The sequence below is a fragment of the Paramisgurnus dabryanus genome, chromosome 3 (assembly GCF_030506205.2).
Source record: "Paramisgurnus dabryanus chromosome 3, PD_genome_1.1, whole genome shotgun sequence".
In the NCBI taxonomy this organism is placed as follows: Eukaryota; Metazoa; Chordata; class Actinopteri; order Cypriniformes; family Cobitidae; genus Paramisgurnus; species Paramisgurnus dabryanus.
The window spans coordinates 28,792,352-28,805,815 of NC_133339.1; the positions used below are offsets into that span (position 1 = coordinate 28,792,352).

Sequence of the window (13,464 nt, forward strand, 5' to 3'; positions counted from 1 at the left end):
TTTCAAAGGGAAGATTTCTGCTTTACATTGTGGTATGCATCACATCTCTCGCTCTTTCTCGTTCATTCTGTCCGATCCATCTATCCTCAAGAATACTTTCTTACAATCCCAACAACTGTTAAATGTCTCTTCGCAGTATGAAATCCATAGCTTTCATAGATCCGACTGCGTCTCACCTCTACATCTGATTCACTGATAACAAACCCATGACAAAAATGACACCAGCCCACAATCAAAAGGCCTCTTCTCCTCTGCCGTCTCCACTCTCTCATGTCTATGCCGCTGTTGGTTGGGCCTGAACGCCACAGGAATGAAGCTCAATATCATCACAAGGTGTGAAGAATGTTCTGGCAGCTGGTTAATTTAACTGAATTACTGAGGGATACTGAGAGCAAGCAACTAGACTAAAATACTGATGTGATGGGCTGAGGTCATGCTAGTCAAATTTATATTCATAAGTGCATTTGACCACCATCACATGCACGAGACGTGACTTTTACATTTTAATATCAATATGGTACATCCCTCAGCTAGAACCACTGGTTACAAAATACACTATACATATGCAGTTTAAAACAGGAATGCTTTTATATCTAAAATCTAATTATAAATGACAAAAAGTTTGGTACTAGAGTAAAGGACGATTGGGCTGATCTGTGATCCTGTCCAATTGTCTCTGACTGGCCATCATCTGACCTCTGTGTGCCTCCGATTGACCCAGGACTGACCGGTCAGGAAGATCCTGCGAGCAGAGGCATGAAGAGGACGACAGGAAGGAAACGGTTTGAGGTCTTTGTGCCTAACACTGGCAGACCTACTAAGCTCCTTTAGTGTCTCCATTAATCCTGGACAATTGCTCAAACCCCCAGGCATATTGAAATAGGGGGTGCAGGCTCTGTTTGCGTGTGTGTTTATGTGTTTTTGTGTAGTGAGATCAAAATAAGGTTGTGTGTCTGTTTGGTGTGACTAAGCAGTAGTGTCTATAATGGCTATTTGAGCTTAACAGCCAAGAAGGAGATGTAAAATAATACTTGAACATGCAGATATGTACACATTTTTTGGGCTCCGAAAATAAAGTTGTCGGTTTTTAACCCTTTCCCCACCACTTGCCCAATTTATAAAAAACTGAAGCCAAAACGTTATTAACTAATTTTAAACTCTGTGTATGTTTTGAAAATTTAAATCTGATCTCTAACAAAATTCCTTCACAAAAATTGCAATTATTTCAGCTTTTTGCAAAAAAAAAATTTTTTTAAAGAAAATTACCCATATTTATGAGTTTATAAGCAGAGATAAAAATATAGATAGGAAGAAACTTTTTTTTTTTTTTTTTTTGAAAGCAGAGGGTCTGTTCTTTCATTTGATATATTTGTATGTTTATATATTTTTTAGAAGAAAATTTTCCTGGAAGGCATTTTGTGAAACTTGTGAAAATCACAAAAATGCTGGCGGGCAAGTTTTCAAAAAATGGCTGGTGGGGAATGAGTTAGACTGGGGTCCCGTGGGCCCTCCAGGAGGTTCTAGGGGTCCCCAGAAATTTGATAATTTTTTTGCTTTCTTTCTGTGTTTTCCTTATTACAGTTTTTTTTATCTCACTCACTGGGGTTTGTCAGGCAGTATATACTTGTAAAGCTGCTATGACACTTTATTTTTTTGTTAAAGTTCATTTTTACTGCATCAATTGAATTGAAAACATTCTCTTTAGGTTTAAATATTTAGCATTATATAAGTATAGCCAATTACATATAAATTGATAAATATTTAAGTGGTTTATCATATTCGTGGGGCCTTGGCATTATATAGTATGAAACCCTTTTAACAACTCTTTGATGATTTAGACAAAAAAGCAACCTCTCTAACCACATTTTTATGGATATGTTAATAGGGTTGGGGGAAGGAGTTTTTTTGCAAAAAGAGACATGTCCTCTAAGGCAAAGAGAAAGAGAAGATAGCACCCACATGCAAATTTAATGAAGTCATGTTTATTTCTCGCTGAGAACCGCTGCGTGTACACAACTCTACCCACGCTTCCCTGCGGCTGCTTTCAGATAACTGGGCTTTGTAACTATCATAGCTGAACTCCAAACCCCTGTGTATCCCTTTCTCTGGGAGACACCGTGTACATCACGTATTGGATAGGGCGTTCAAATATTAAAGAGCACAGAGATGAAAAGCTGAAGTTCACTGATGAGCCAATGGGTGCTTTTTATGTAATGCAGTACCGGAGGTAACCAGAAGAGGCAAAATTGCACATTTCTCACGGACAAACAGTGTCAAACTATATATATATATTGTTTTGGAATGAAGACTAAAAGGACCTAATTGATATGAAAGGGTAAGGGTCACTTGGAGCGGTCCATCATATATGTATATAAAAAATACCCAACAAAAGAGCATGCTTGGTAAACATTTCTTTTCGAAACCACTGTTTATGAGAATAAATCAGGTTGGATTTTTACCTTGCAGCCTTCGCATGCGCTAACTCCATAGTGGTAGCCAGAGGACTTGTCCTGGCAGACGAAGCACGGCTTATAGACCCGTGGAGGAGGCGGTGGCGATGGAGGGCTGGGTACTATCTCCTCTGAGCTTGTGCTCTGCGTATCCACAGCTACAAAAAAAAAGAGAAACAGATTGAGAAATGTATTGTAATTAAGCCCTTTTAACATTTTGTTATACAGGTCTTTAGGCTAATCTGATAAAAAGCAACTTTTAGCAACTATTGTCTGAGCGAATGGTCGACTTGACTGACAAATATGTTGTGTTTCAGATTATTTATATATAAAGATTCTTCCCAGTTTCAGCTGCTACCGCCTGGGAACAGTGGAAGCCTTAATTAATAAAGTCATGACAGCGTGGAGGGAGTAACCACGGGCTCTTATGGAGTGTAGGGGGTGTCCGAGCCGCACCGTGCTGTCAAAGTCCTGCCACGACTGAAAGCTTATGAAATCACTGTATGCAGCACCGGGTGCGATTCAAACAGCGTAACGTGAATCATGAGGGACGCCCACAACTAGAGCTTGTCTGGACACTCAGCGTGTCAAGGGCGTAAAACAAGGAATGACTTCACGTACGGAGTGCATTCTGAATAGTTGAAATTCTCGTCATGGCTTCGTCGACGTTCCCAAGTGTGAATACACCCGCATAAATCACCGTCTGTATGGTGGTGATGATGGCACCAGTATATTTCAAAACCTTAATGTACACGTGCACACACGGGTGTCACGCTTCCTCATGCGTCTCTTTCCCTACCCCCATCCTCCTTTTAACTGTGTCTCCCGCAAATGCCACAGCGTGGAAGAAAACGACAGATGAGGAAAGCAAAAGCAACATGCTGCTATACGGGTGCATCTTGTATCTGCCTGCAGTCTGAGCTATTCTTAAAATACTTAAGTGTGAATTATGTAGCACTTTCTATAAGCCAATTTAAGTTTACTAACACTGTACAAAACATACCATTACACCGCCATGTGCCAGCATGCAACTTTACCTTTGATACGCATGTAAATTACCTTACAGTATAACACTTATTTAATAGGTGTTGATTTGCAGACATAGACGGTCTATGTAAATGTTATTACTGTTGAGATATCACTGATATCTGTCTCACACCCATTCAGAGCTTAGTTTTCAAAAATGGTCCTGAAGGAAGCTTTAAATTGCATTTTGCACCATATCAATGCAACACAACACAAAATAAACACTGTATCCTCCAAACACTACTGATAAAGTGGTCTTGGATGTTTTGGTAGAGAGTCGTCCTCAGACAGAAAGAAATTGTGCTGACAGAACTGGTTTACCTATAGACGGTTTCAGCAGTAACAACATAAACAAACGGTTTTCGTGGAACACATGTACTTTCCAGTAAACTTCCACAAAGGACCAATAACAATAGAGTCAGATTAGTGTGGTTTATTTCTGGTAACAAGCAAAAAATAACAAGTATATCACCTTAGCTAAAATCATAGCTAAAGCATATCAAAGAATACAGTGAGCTAATGTTACAGTGTAAAATTAATGTATACAACGTTAACTACAGATCGGCTGCCAAACCTCCCTTGACATAGCGTTGATCCATGATCACTGTATCCCCTCGTCTTTAAAAAACCCAAAACATTTGTTATTTTTTTCAAAGAGGTATTTGTTCCAGACCATTAAACAAACAGAGACCAAATGTTAAGTTGCATCCAGATGCGTAACTGTACCAACGTACGTGTGTCTGATAAAACCGTCTATACGAAGCTCCAGTATCAGCTGCAAAGTAAGTTGCATTTATGTATCTTTGATTGCATTTATTTATCTTTGACTCGAAGCACATGTTTCTATTATACTTTCTTGAAGACTGTGTACATGGAAAAAAACAACAAAGGCCCACATCTATCAAACTACACTTTCAATGTTGCCAAGACAGTGGGCAACAGTTTGTCTATTTCCTGTGTTCAGAAAAAGCACAACCTGTGCTAAAAATACTCACACTGGCACAGGCAAGAGTTAAATGAGGATGTGGAGTTCTTATCTTTCTCTGCACAGATACAACAAACGTCCACGCGCAAACAGACATCCCTCTATAGGTTCAAACGCAAATGCAGCAAAGTACAATGAGACGTGCGTTGAGAGAGGCATGTGTGAAACAATAGTATTGAGTTGTGGAATGGTGACATGGTAAATCACTGGGATTGATAAGACAATGAATGAACAGATAAAATGTAAACGTGACCCTGTCTTGAGACTGGATTTCATGAGATTAGGAGCATTCAATTTGTGATTTCACTCATAGCTTTTAGTTAGTTTTAAACATACCATGCTTAAATTTTCACTGAAGGTGCTTTGCATTATGTAGTATGATTTATGTAGAAAACATTAAATCACAAAAATGACTTTAGCTGGGTTTTCACAGAATGGGTCACAAATGCTCACATTTTTAAGGTGCATTGCTTAACTTTTAAAAGGATATTTTGACAGAAACGCAAATAATATACACAACTATATTATCAGTGACGTATAAAGACCTTACAAAATGAACTGCATTTTTTATGAGATGATTTTATCTACATACATCGCGGGTCCCCTTACATGGAAGACGCCGTCATGTTTCTACATTATCCCTAGTCAGTTCTACATTAACTGACAAACTGTTCTACAGAGCGAATTTTGTCCCTACATCATTTTTGCTGTGCAAAAAAATCACCTGCGATTCTCATACGCGTTTCATCAGCAAAGCTGGTTCGGTAATTATTATTAAATCGCCATCAGTTGCTTTTAGATGGACCGGCATTTACTATACAGAGCTGTAGCAAAATCGGGTTCATAATCGAGGAAAATCGACTCCGATAATCTATGCGAACTACGGGTCTGTGTAATAAATGCTGCTCCATCTGAAAGCAGATGATGGCAATTTAATACTAATCACCGAACCGGCTTTACGGATGAAACACGCATGAGAATCGCAGGCAATTTTTTGCACAGCCCTAGTAAAATGTAAAACATAAATGTTAATGCAGTAATAAAGGTAAATCCAAAAAAATTATAATGTCAATTTATAATTTGGCAAATATATAAATTGTAAAAGGCCATTTGAAAAAAGACTCTGAGGAGCTCCAAACAACTAGTGTAATTTATTAGTTTAAGATTAAATACTACTACTTTAAGCATCCTGGGCACCCCAATGCAGAAACATTGGAGTATCAAGGAAAGACAAGGAAATTGTTCAGAAAACCTCTTTTTTTATTATGTTTGAATTATTTTAGATTTTACTATCAGTGGGATCAACATAAACAACACTAATGAAAACAAACACCTATGAGGAAAACACCTAGGCCTATATACTGTAAGTTTTCTTTTATGCACAAATTGTGCTGCTAAAAAAATATAAATGAATGAATACCTTAAAAGAGCCCCAATATATGTAAATATTAAACAATCTGGTTTGTAAGTGTGAAGCACTGGTGCTCGAGTTTATTTTTACATAAAGAGAGAACAGGAAGTAAGAAAAACTATGGGCTGGCATCGTACTTCCTGTACTTATGAATATAAGAGCTTACAAAAAGTGTGACTGTTATAGATGTCAGAGAGTTCAACTCTCCCCCACAATTATTCTCCCTGCTATAGTTTCTATTTCACCAAATCCCTCTCTCTCGCTCTCTTTTTGCCATTCACTCATTCCCTAGAGCTCCATTTGACCTCTTTCTGCTGCCGAGCTTTGATACAAGTGACATATTTTCCATAACAGGGACAGAGCTCAACACAGACTCGAGACAATGCAAACTGCTCTTTCGACTGTAGACACTCGGGTGGATGGACAAAATGATGCCTCTGTCGACTCATGCACCACAATGACTCAAACTTCCGAAACTCCATCGAATCAATAATGCATGGTATGATTAAAAATGTAACATCTTGGACCCTCACTGAACTGATCTGGGAGAAAACCCTCTCACTTATAAAAGGGAAAGTTTGCGGGTTCCTATGCCCCAAAATAACACCGAAAGCCACAGAGCTGACAACACCAGCGCGGCTTCCACCTCAGACTCGGTTGCATCTCAGAGGAGTCGAGCATGTTCGGTTGACCTGTAGCTCTGTAAAGATCAACGTTGTGCTAATATATCAAGTTTAATTATGCCCAGAGGTTCCTAGAAGAGAGACTTCTTATATTACCCTACGCATAGTTTCCTGGTAAAATCCTGGCAGCGATGGAGAGAGTGACAATGCAACAGTACTGGTTCTGAAAAAAGGCAAGGAATCCGAAGGCTGAAGCCTCATGAGGTCGCATATGCAGGCTGCATACATTATCAAGCCTGGGTTATTTAAGTTAACTGAGCATTACATTCGCAAGTCAACATACATAAAACTATTATTTACGATTAACTAAGAATAAGAGTCAACTTTATAATTGTTAATATTCTTATTTCAGAATAAGTTTCGATGACGTATGCTATGCAGCTAAGAAATGCAACCTCCAGAGGCTGCAGCCTTTAGATTGAGAAACGGCCTCTGTATCACTGCCACAAGTTTCCCATCAGAAAGGGTTTTAAGCACGAGGGGAACACTAACATGCCTGCGTTTCTCCCTGATGCCTTAAAATGTTGACTGTTTAGTGTTTTAAAGGTTTCTTGTTTTTAAAGTTTTAATGTTGGCCAGTTTGAGTGTACAAAAGCACAGGTTAGGGATGGGCAATATAAACGATATGCAATATAAACGATAGAAAATTGGCATACGATAGAGATTTTAAATCTATTGCACTATCGCGATAATGCGTGTTAATGACACAATCTACCCGCGAACTTTAGAGCCACAAGCTGCAGCCGAATAAACATGGATAAAAGCGTCAGCTGACAGTATAGTCCCCACAAGCATTTAAAGTGTTTAGTGTTATAAAAATAATTAACTGTGTTTTTTAGCAGATAGATCTTGTCGGCTTTATCATTTTAAAAGTAGATCACCACACAAAAAAGTCTGGACACCCCTGCTGTAGAGTGTGTCAGGCAAAAGTTCCAGCTAAGAGAGGTAACAAGACTAATCTGGCCATAACGGTTTACTTTTACTTACTTTTTTAGCAGTTTGGCTTTTGTAAGGGTCTATATAACCTGTTCTGAAACGAGTCTATTGAAATTATTATATCGCAATACATATCGCTATCGCAAGAGGCTGCAATGTATAACGCAATATGGATTTTAGGCCATATCGCCCATCCCTAGCACAGGTGCTATTCTAATTATTTTTATTTATTAATGTCAACATTGTTTATGTTTAACATCTAACAAATTTTAGGTTACTCCTTTTAAGGGGTCTTAAATAAGGAAGAGAGACTTTTAAGACACTTACTTATAAGTAAAAGTCCTGTGTAGCACATTTTTTTTACTTGAGTGCAATAATTGTTTTTGTTAAAAAATGAGAATCGGGTGGGAGAATCGTGATCTCTTCTTTCCCCTAGAGAAAAACCGTGATTCACATTTTAGCAAGAATCGTACAGCCCTACAACAAAGCTACAGTTTTTTTTTACCGTTTCAGTTATCGTATCAGTTTTTGTGGCACACCAAGAGGACTAAATGGAAAAAAGTAAGTGAAAAGTAATAAGAGAGTTTTCATATCGGAGTCTGTTCAAGCAGCTGGCATTGATGTTCTGTCAGAGGAAGTGAGGCAATAGAGAGAGGTGATGCTTTTATACATCAGTTTCCCTTCTGACAGTTAACTGAACTTCATGACCTGCTCTTAGTCGTGACTGCTCTTGATAACGCACACAGCACATGCACAGAAACGTATGCAATTCAGGAACTGAAAATTGTCAGCTATATAAATAAAAATAAAAAAACAGGTAATGTGAGGGTTACTCATTTACCCCTATATTGGGGCACTGCTCCTATACACCATACATGGTTATTTTTCACAGAATGTTCTCTTGTTATCCAACTTTTTAACTAAGTAAGGCCATGTCAAAGACTGAAATCAATGTGAAATCAATAATTGAAATGAAACTTTGATGCTCCTTATATCATTATTACATTATGAGACTTTGCCCTGCATTTCACACACATGGTAACTTCTGGTTTGCATTCGAAATAGTTTTTCCATGCTGTGCATGACAATGCTTTACAAATGTATTACACCCCCTGTCTATTTGTCTCAACACCATTCAGCATTGTGAAATGCTTCATTGCATACTCTTTTCTTATCAGAGCGTTGTTGAACAGCAGTGAGGAATGTCAAATTGAAATTTGAGAAGGCACATTCAACTTCTCAGAAGTCAGAAATGAATTCAAGTGTAAAATTTAACCATTAAACATTTTCTATTATACTTTTTCTATTCTTATAACTATAATTAAACATCTAAATAATAAAGTGCTAGAATTTTATGTACTGTTAAGTAGACTGACAAAAATTGTTTTGGTTTATGGCAGCTGTGGCACAAAATAGATATACACCGATACCACTTTTTCCATTAAAGATCCAATTTCAATACCATAATTCTAAGTATTGCCCGAGTACCACATCAGAGTTTCAGTGAATTGAAATATCTTTATATATCTGCTTGTTGTTCACATAAAACTATTGAGCATATTAAAAATACTTCAAATATATTGCATAAACACTTCATGATGCTTTATAATATTTTGTCCTTTTATTAGCTTGACACATCAACCAACACTGGTAACGCATAGTAACAGATTTTGATTGGTCCTGTTACTCAGACAATGCACCAACACCACTTTTCCATTACCGATCCGATTTCAAATAACGGGAACTGCCCGATCCCAATACTGGCCGGTCCAATACTACTGTACTTTTCTTGAACACACACACAATCAAGAGAATGTTAAAGGTGTAGAGGGGAGTGTTTGATCACATAAATTGGCTAAATATACAGTATTTTCCTTTCTTGTGCAAAACTGTCCCAGTAAAAAGGCTTTAGTGTGCAGATGGTTATTTTCAGGAATGATGCGCTTGACCTGTCCTTTACAATTATGCACATCCCAGGGCAAGGATTGATGCGCCTAAATCATCCTGTATTCTACAATTATGTGCTTCCTGGGTGCAGAATAACGTGCTTAAAGCATCCTCGCTTCACAAAGTTCATAACTGTTAAAACACCAAGAGAATGTGTCATGTGCTCATCACATAGTGTATCGCATCCATCCAAAAGCTTACGGAGACTTTTTAAGATCATTGATTGTACACATGTCCGATACTTGATCCAGCAAATAAAGATCCAGATCGGCCTCTATACCAATCCCAGATCAGAATGGTGCATTCCTGGCAACCATACCCTGGGAGGTGGTCTAATAGACATTAAGCACTTGCGGCCAAATTGTTATAACCTCTTTACACTAAAACTATTGTATACTGATTAAGTTCACCAGAGGCCAACGCAATAAGTTCAGGTAATATTCCGCACGATTTTTCTACATCAAGCACCACTTATAGGGAGACAATCATGTTAGTGGGTATAGATTGAGAAAACTTATGGTGTGAAATACTTTGAGTGTGTGGGTGCGTGTAAGTGAGACAAACTAGAGAAAAGATGAGTTAAGATGTGAGTTATGTGTGAGAGAGGAAAATAGGGCAGAACATGAAAGGAAAATGCTGCATACCTCTCAGCGTTGGCGGTAGTTCTCTGGGGGAAAGCAGATCCTGGTACAACTATTAAGCTTCCCTACACTTACCCGATGCACACTCAATAAAAAATGATCCCAGTTTCTTTTTGTGTTATTCAAAGTTAACCCAGTGAAGGGGGTGAATACAAATGGAATCAGGGACCCATCATTACCAACACCATTATGATAATAGGGTAGTGCTGCTGGGCACAGAGATGGAGACAGTGGAGAAAAATGAGGAAGCGTGGGGGGGTGAAAATCACAGACTCATGTGAGACTATGATGTAGGTCACTTTGCACTAGAGTGTTGGTGAGTCATAGGCCTGGATCAGTCCCTGCTCCCTTTGAATGGTGTCTCGTTCCAATAATCTCCACCTCTCTTATGTCATTTGTCACTGAGTGTCACTTTATCAAAAGTCACTTTAGTTGAAAGTGATAAAATTTGTTCTTGTGACAGCTATTTATGAGACATAAAAACAATGAGAATCAACACCCTATTTGAATTCACGATATGCAACATCATCATAAAAAAATCATTGTTTTCGTGTATTAACCCATTAGATTCGTTTGGATTACTTAATGACGGATGGATGTGCTTTTTAGAGTTTCGCCAATTTAAGAACAATGTTAGATGCTAATGAGATAATATTTACTATAAAATTATTCATTTTCAACTGAAGAAAGGAAGTCACACACACCTGGGATTGCATGAAGGTGAGTATATAATAAGAATTTTCATATTTAGGCAAATTGTAAGGCACCACTATAATACATAGTGCTTTATAGCTTTATATAGACAGCAACTCAGTAAGTCATTAACAACACACAGGAGACCTGACTTGAGGAAAATCATGGTGTCTATCTGCCAGTTTACAGCCTTCAAGTCAGAAATGTGCATTAAATTTATTAGTACATGGCATGTTTGTGTACAAAACACAAAATAAAAGGGCCCACAAAGTCCTACTATTAATTTCAACCTTTAGTTACCCCAGCCTGAACTTCCTCAAACATAGAAACAATGTTCATCTGCAAGCACTGCAGCATTCAGATTGACTGAAAGAGATTGTGAGCAGACCGTAAAGTTCTCAAGAACTGTGAATTAAATCAAAAGAGCTGCATTGAGAACAGTGTGTCTCCCAGACTTAAAGAACTGACTAGCAAAGCACAAAAGGCTTAGCAACAGTCAGACACTGTTGACAGGTCAAATTTCATCTTGCAAAAATTTGGGAAAAAGATGATCCACCTAACACTTCTCAACAGAATCTCTCTTAGCGAAAACGCTAACACACAAAAGCAAACCTATCATGCTCCGATGCTATTGTTTACACTTAGCATGCAAGAAATCAGAAAAAGCCCACAAACCGGTACAGTTTGTCAGGTAACAAAGTGTTTTATAACCTTTACTGTCTGAAATGCCTTTCGAGCTTTCAGACCGCCAGATACCTTAACGCAAAAACACACTTTGTGCAGTGGACAGACGCCAGTGAATGAATTATATGGTGAAGCAGTGTAGCATTTCTTTGCATGAAAACCAAAATATATTATGAAACATACAATTGTTGCTTAAAATTTTTTGTGGTGGGGCCAATAATATAAAACATTGCCTGGGCAAATATAAATCATAATCCAACTGGGTAAGCAGAAAATAAAACCTAGCTAAATCTTGATTTGAAAAATCTTGAACTTATTTCCAAAACAATGACCTCATCCAAAATGTATAAAAAGTAACATTTGAAAAGTGTATGTTTTTCATGTCCTGTTCAAGCCAGATTTAAAAAAAGCAGCTGTTTGATGAGAGATGTTATTTAACATTCATTGCACCTTATAATCATTCATTTTGATGCTATTACACATAACCAGCCTCAGAGATTCACTCCATCACATATAAACACTACACCAAACAGCAGTGAACGGCTGATTTGACATCCAGTGCAGTTAGTAAAGCCCACAGTGGCGTGTAACAGCACAGGGAAACAGCGCCCTTTCATCACAGCTGCTAAACACAGCGGGGTGAGGCTAACGGGATTGCCAGGGCTCTTTGTGGTCAAAACCAAGAGGTAGCAATTTTCCAATTAAGCCACATTTTTATGGGCTCCTTGGACAGCGGAGGGAAAAGGAAAGTCCTAAAAGCAAACAAATAAGTGCGGTGCAGCACGTGCAGACGAAATTAGCATTTCCCAAAGAGCCTTATTATGGCATAAGAGACGGGCAGCGCTCTCAGGACGTACTTGCCTTTTCCTCACCAACAAAACAAAGACGGCCAAACAGGGAAAGGATTTAATTAGATCAAGGTCAGTAATGAGATTAATGCTTTACACAAATGTGTGTGGAAGGAGCTGCGTGTGTGTGTGTGTGTGATCCCATTAGAAAAAAAACAGAAATCAGGACCCAAAAGACTTCTAGTTTACCCTTAAATAGCTTTTAGAGACAACTCTCCAGACCCCCTACCGATTTTAAAACATCCCATTGCGCAGTGTGCTTTAAAACCGAACCTACAGCAGGCTTTAAGTAAGCTCTAAAACAGGAGAACGGTTCACGTGATGACTGGCATGCTTAGAATAACATGGACGTACAATAGGCCCAGCTATGAGGCCAGCCCAGCTATTGCTGAGGAAACCCCTGATCCTCCACTAATAGCCACGACCTACATTCATCCGCAACAGCACATGCCTCAGTGAACATGTGGAGAGGCGGACTTCAAATAAGAGGTTGAGGAAGTCTCAGTGATTGTTAAAACTAGTTAAGTACTTTTCTGTCACTGCATATAAAGCTGAGAGCCGTTTGTACGGTGCCATTACTTGCATATGTCTAAGGGCGCACTCACACTAGCCAAACCAAACCACGGTTAATCGCACCCTGGCCGGCTTGTGGAGGTGGGCTCGGCACGGTTTACTTGGGCTCAGGAGCGGAACGCGTAATGTGATGGCAAATCGCGACAGAGCGAGATTAAAAATGAGATGCGTCAATTGCGCGACCACTCACCTTCATCTGCCTTCGTAAAAACCTTTGCGCAGCCGGGTTACGTGAATGTCTGAGCTGTACACGTGACAGATTTACTTCCTGCTTTCTTCAAAACAATCACATACTAATGATGCAAGCGCGCCCAAGCTCAGATCGATAAAAGTATAGTTTGAGTGCGTGCTTCTGGGGGAGTAGGGAGGGGAGACAATAGCGCTGGGTCACGGTTTGGATAGTGTGGGTGCACCCTAAGTGGATCTATGTCAGAAAGGAGAGTAAATGCAGACCAAGGACTCCATGGTTAGTGTTGCAACATTGTAAACAAAAGTTTTGGACCATAGAGATAATAAATAAGACAGATAGAGAAAAGCTGATAAAGGGCAGGGAAGCAAAGCAGCAGGTAAAGAAAAATCAAACTAGG

General features: G+C 38.9%; 1 protein-coding gene across 4 annotated transcripts in view; it reads right to left on the reverse strand.

Annotated features, from left to right (window-relative positions):
- The window catches only part of rarab (retinoic acid receptor, alpha b), a 104,485-nt gene that overhangs the window by 10,585 nt on the left and 80,436 nt on the right, over positions 1-13,464 (reverse strand). For all 4 annotated transcript variants that reach the window (XM_065276966.2, XM_065276951.2, XM_065276959.2 and 1 more), the window contains one exon: positions 2,460-2,608. In XM_065276966.2, the coding sequence (XP_065133038.1) occupies positions 2,460-2,608 (149 nt within the window). The remainder of the gene's footprint in view (positions 1-2,459; positions 2,609-13,464) is intronic.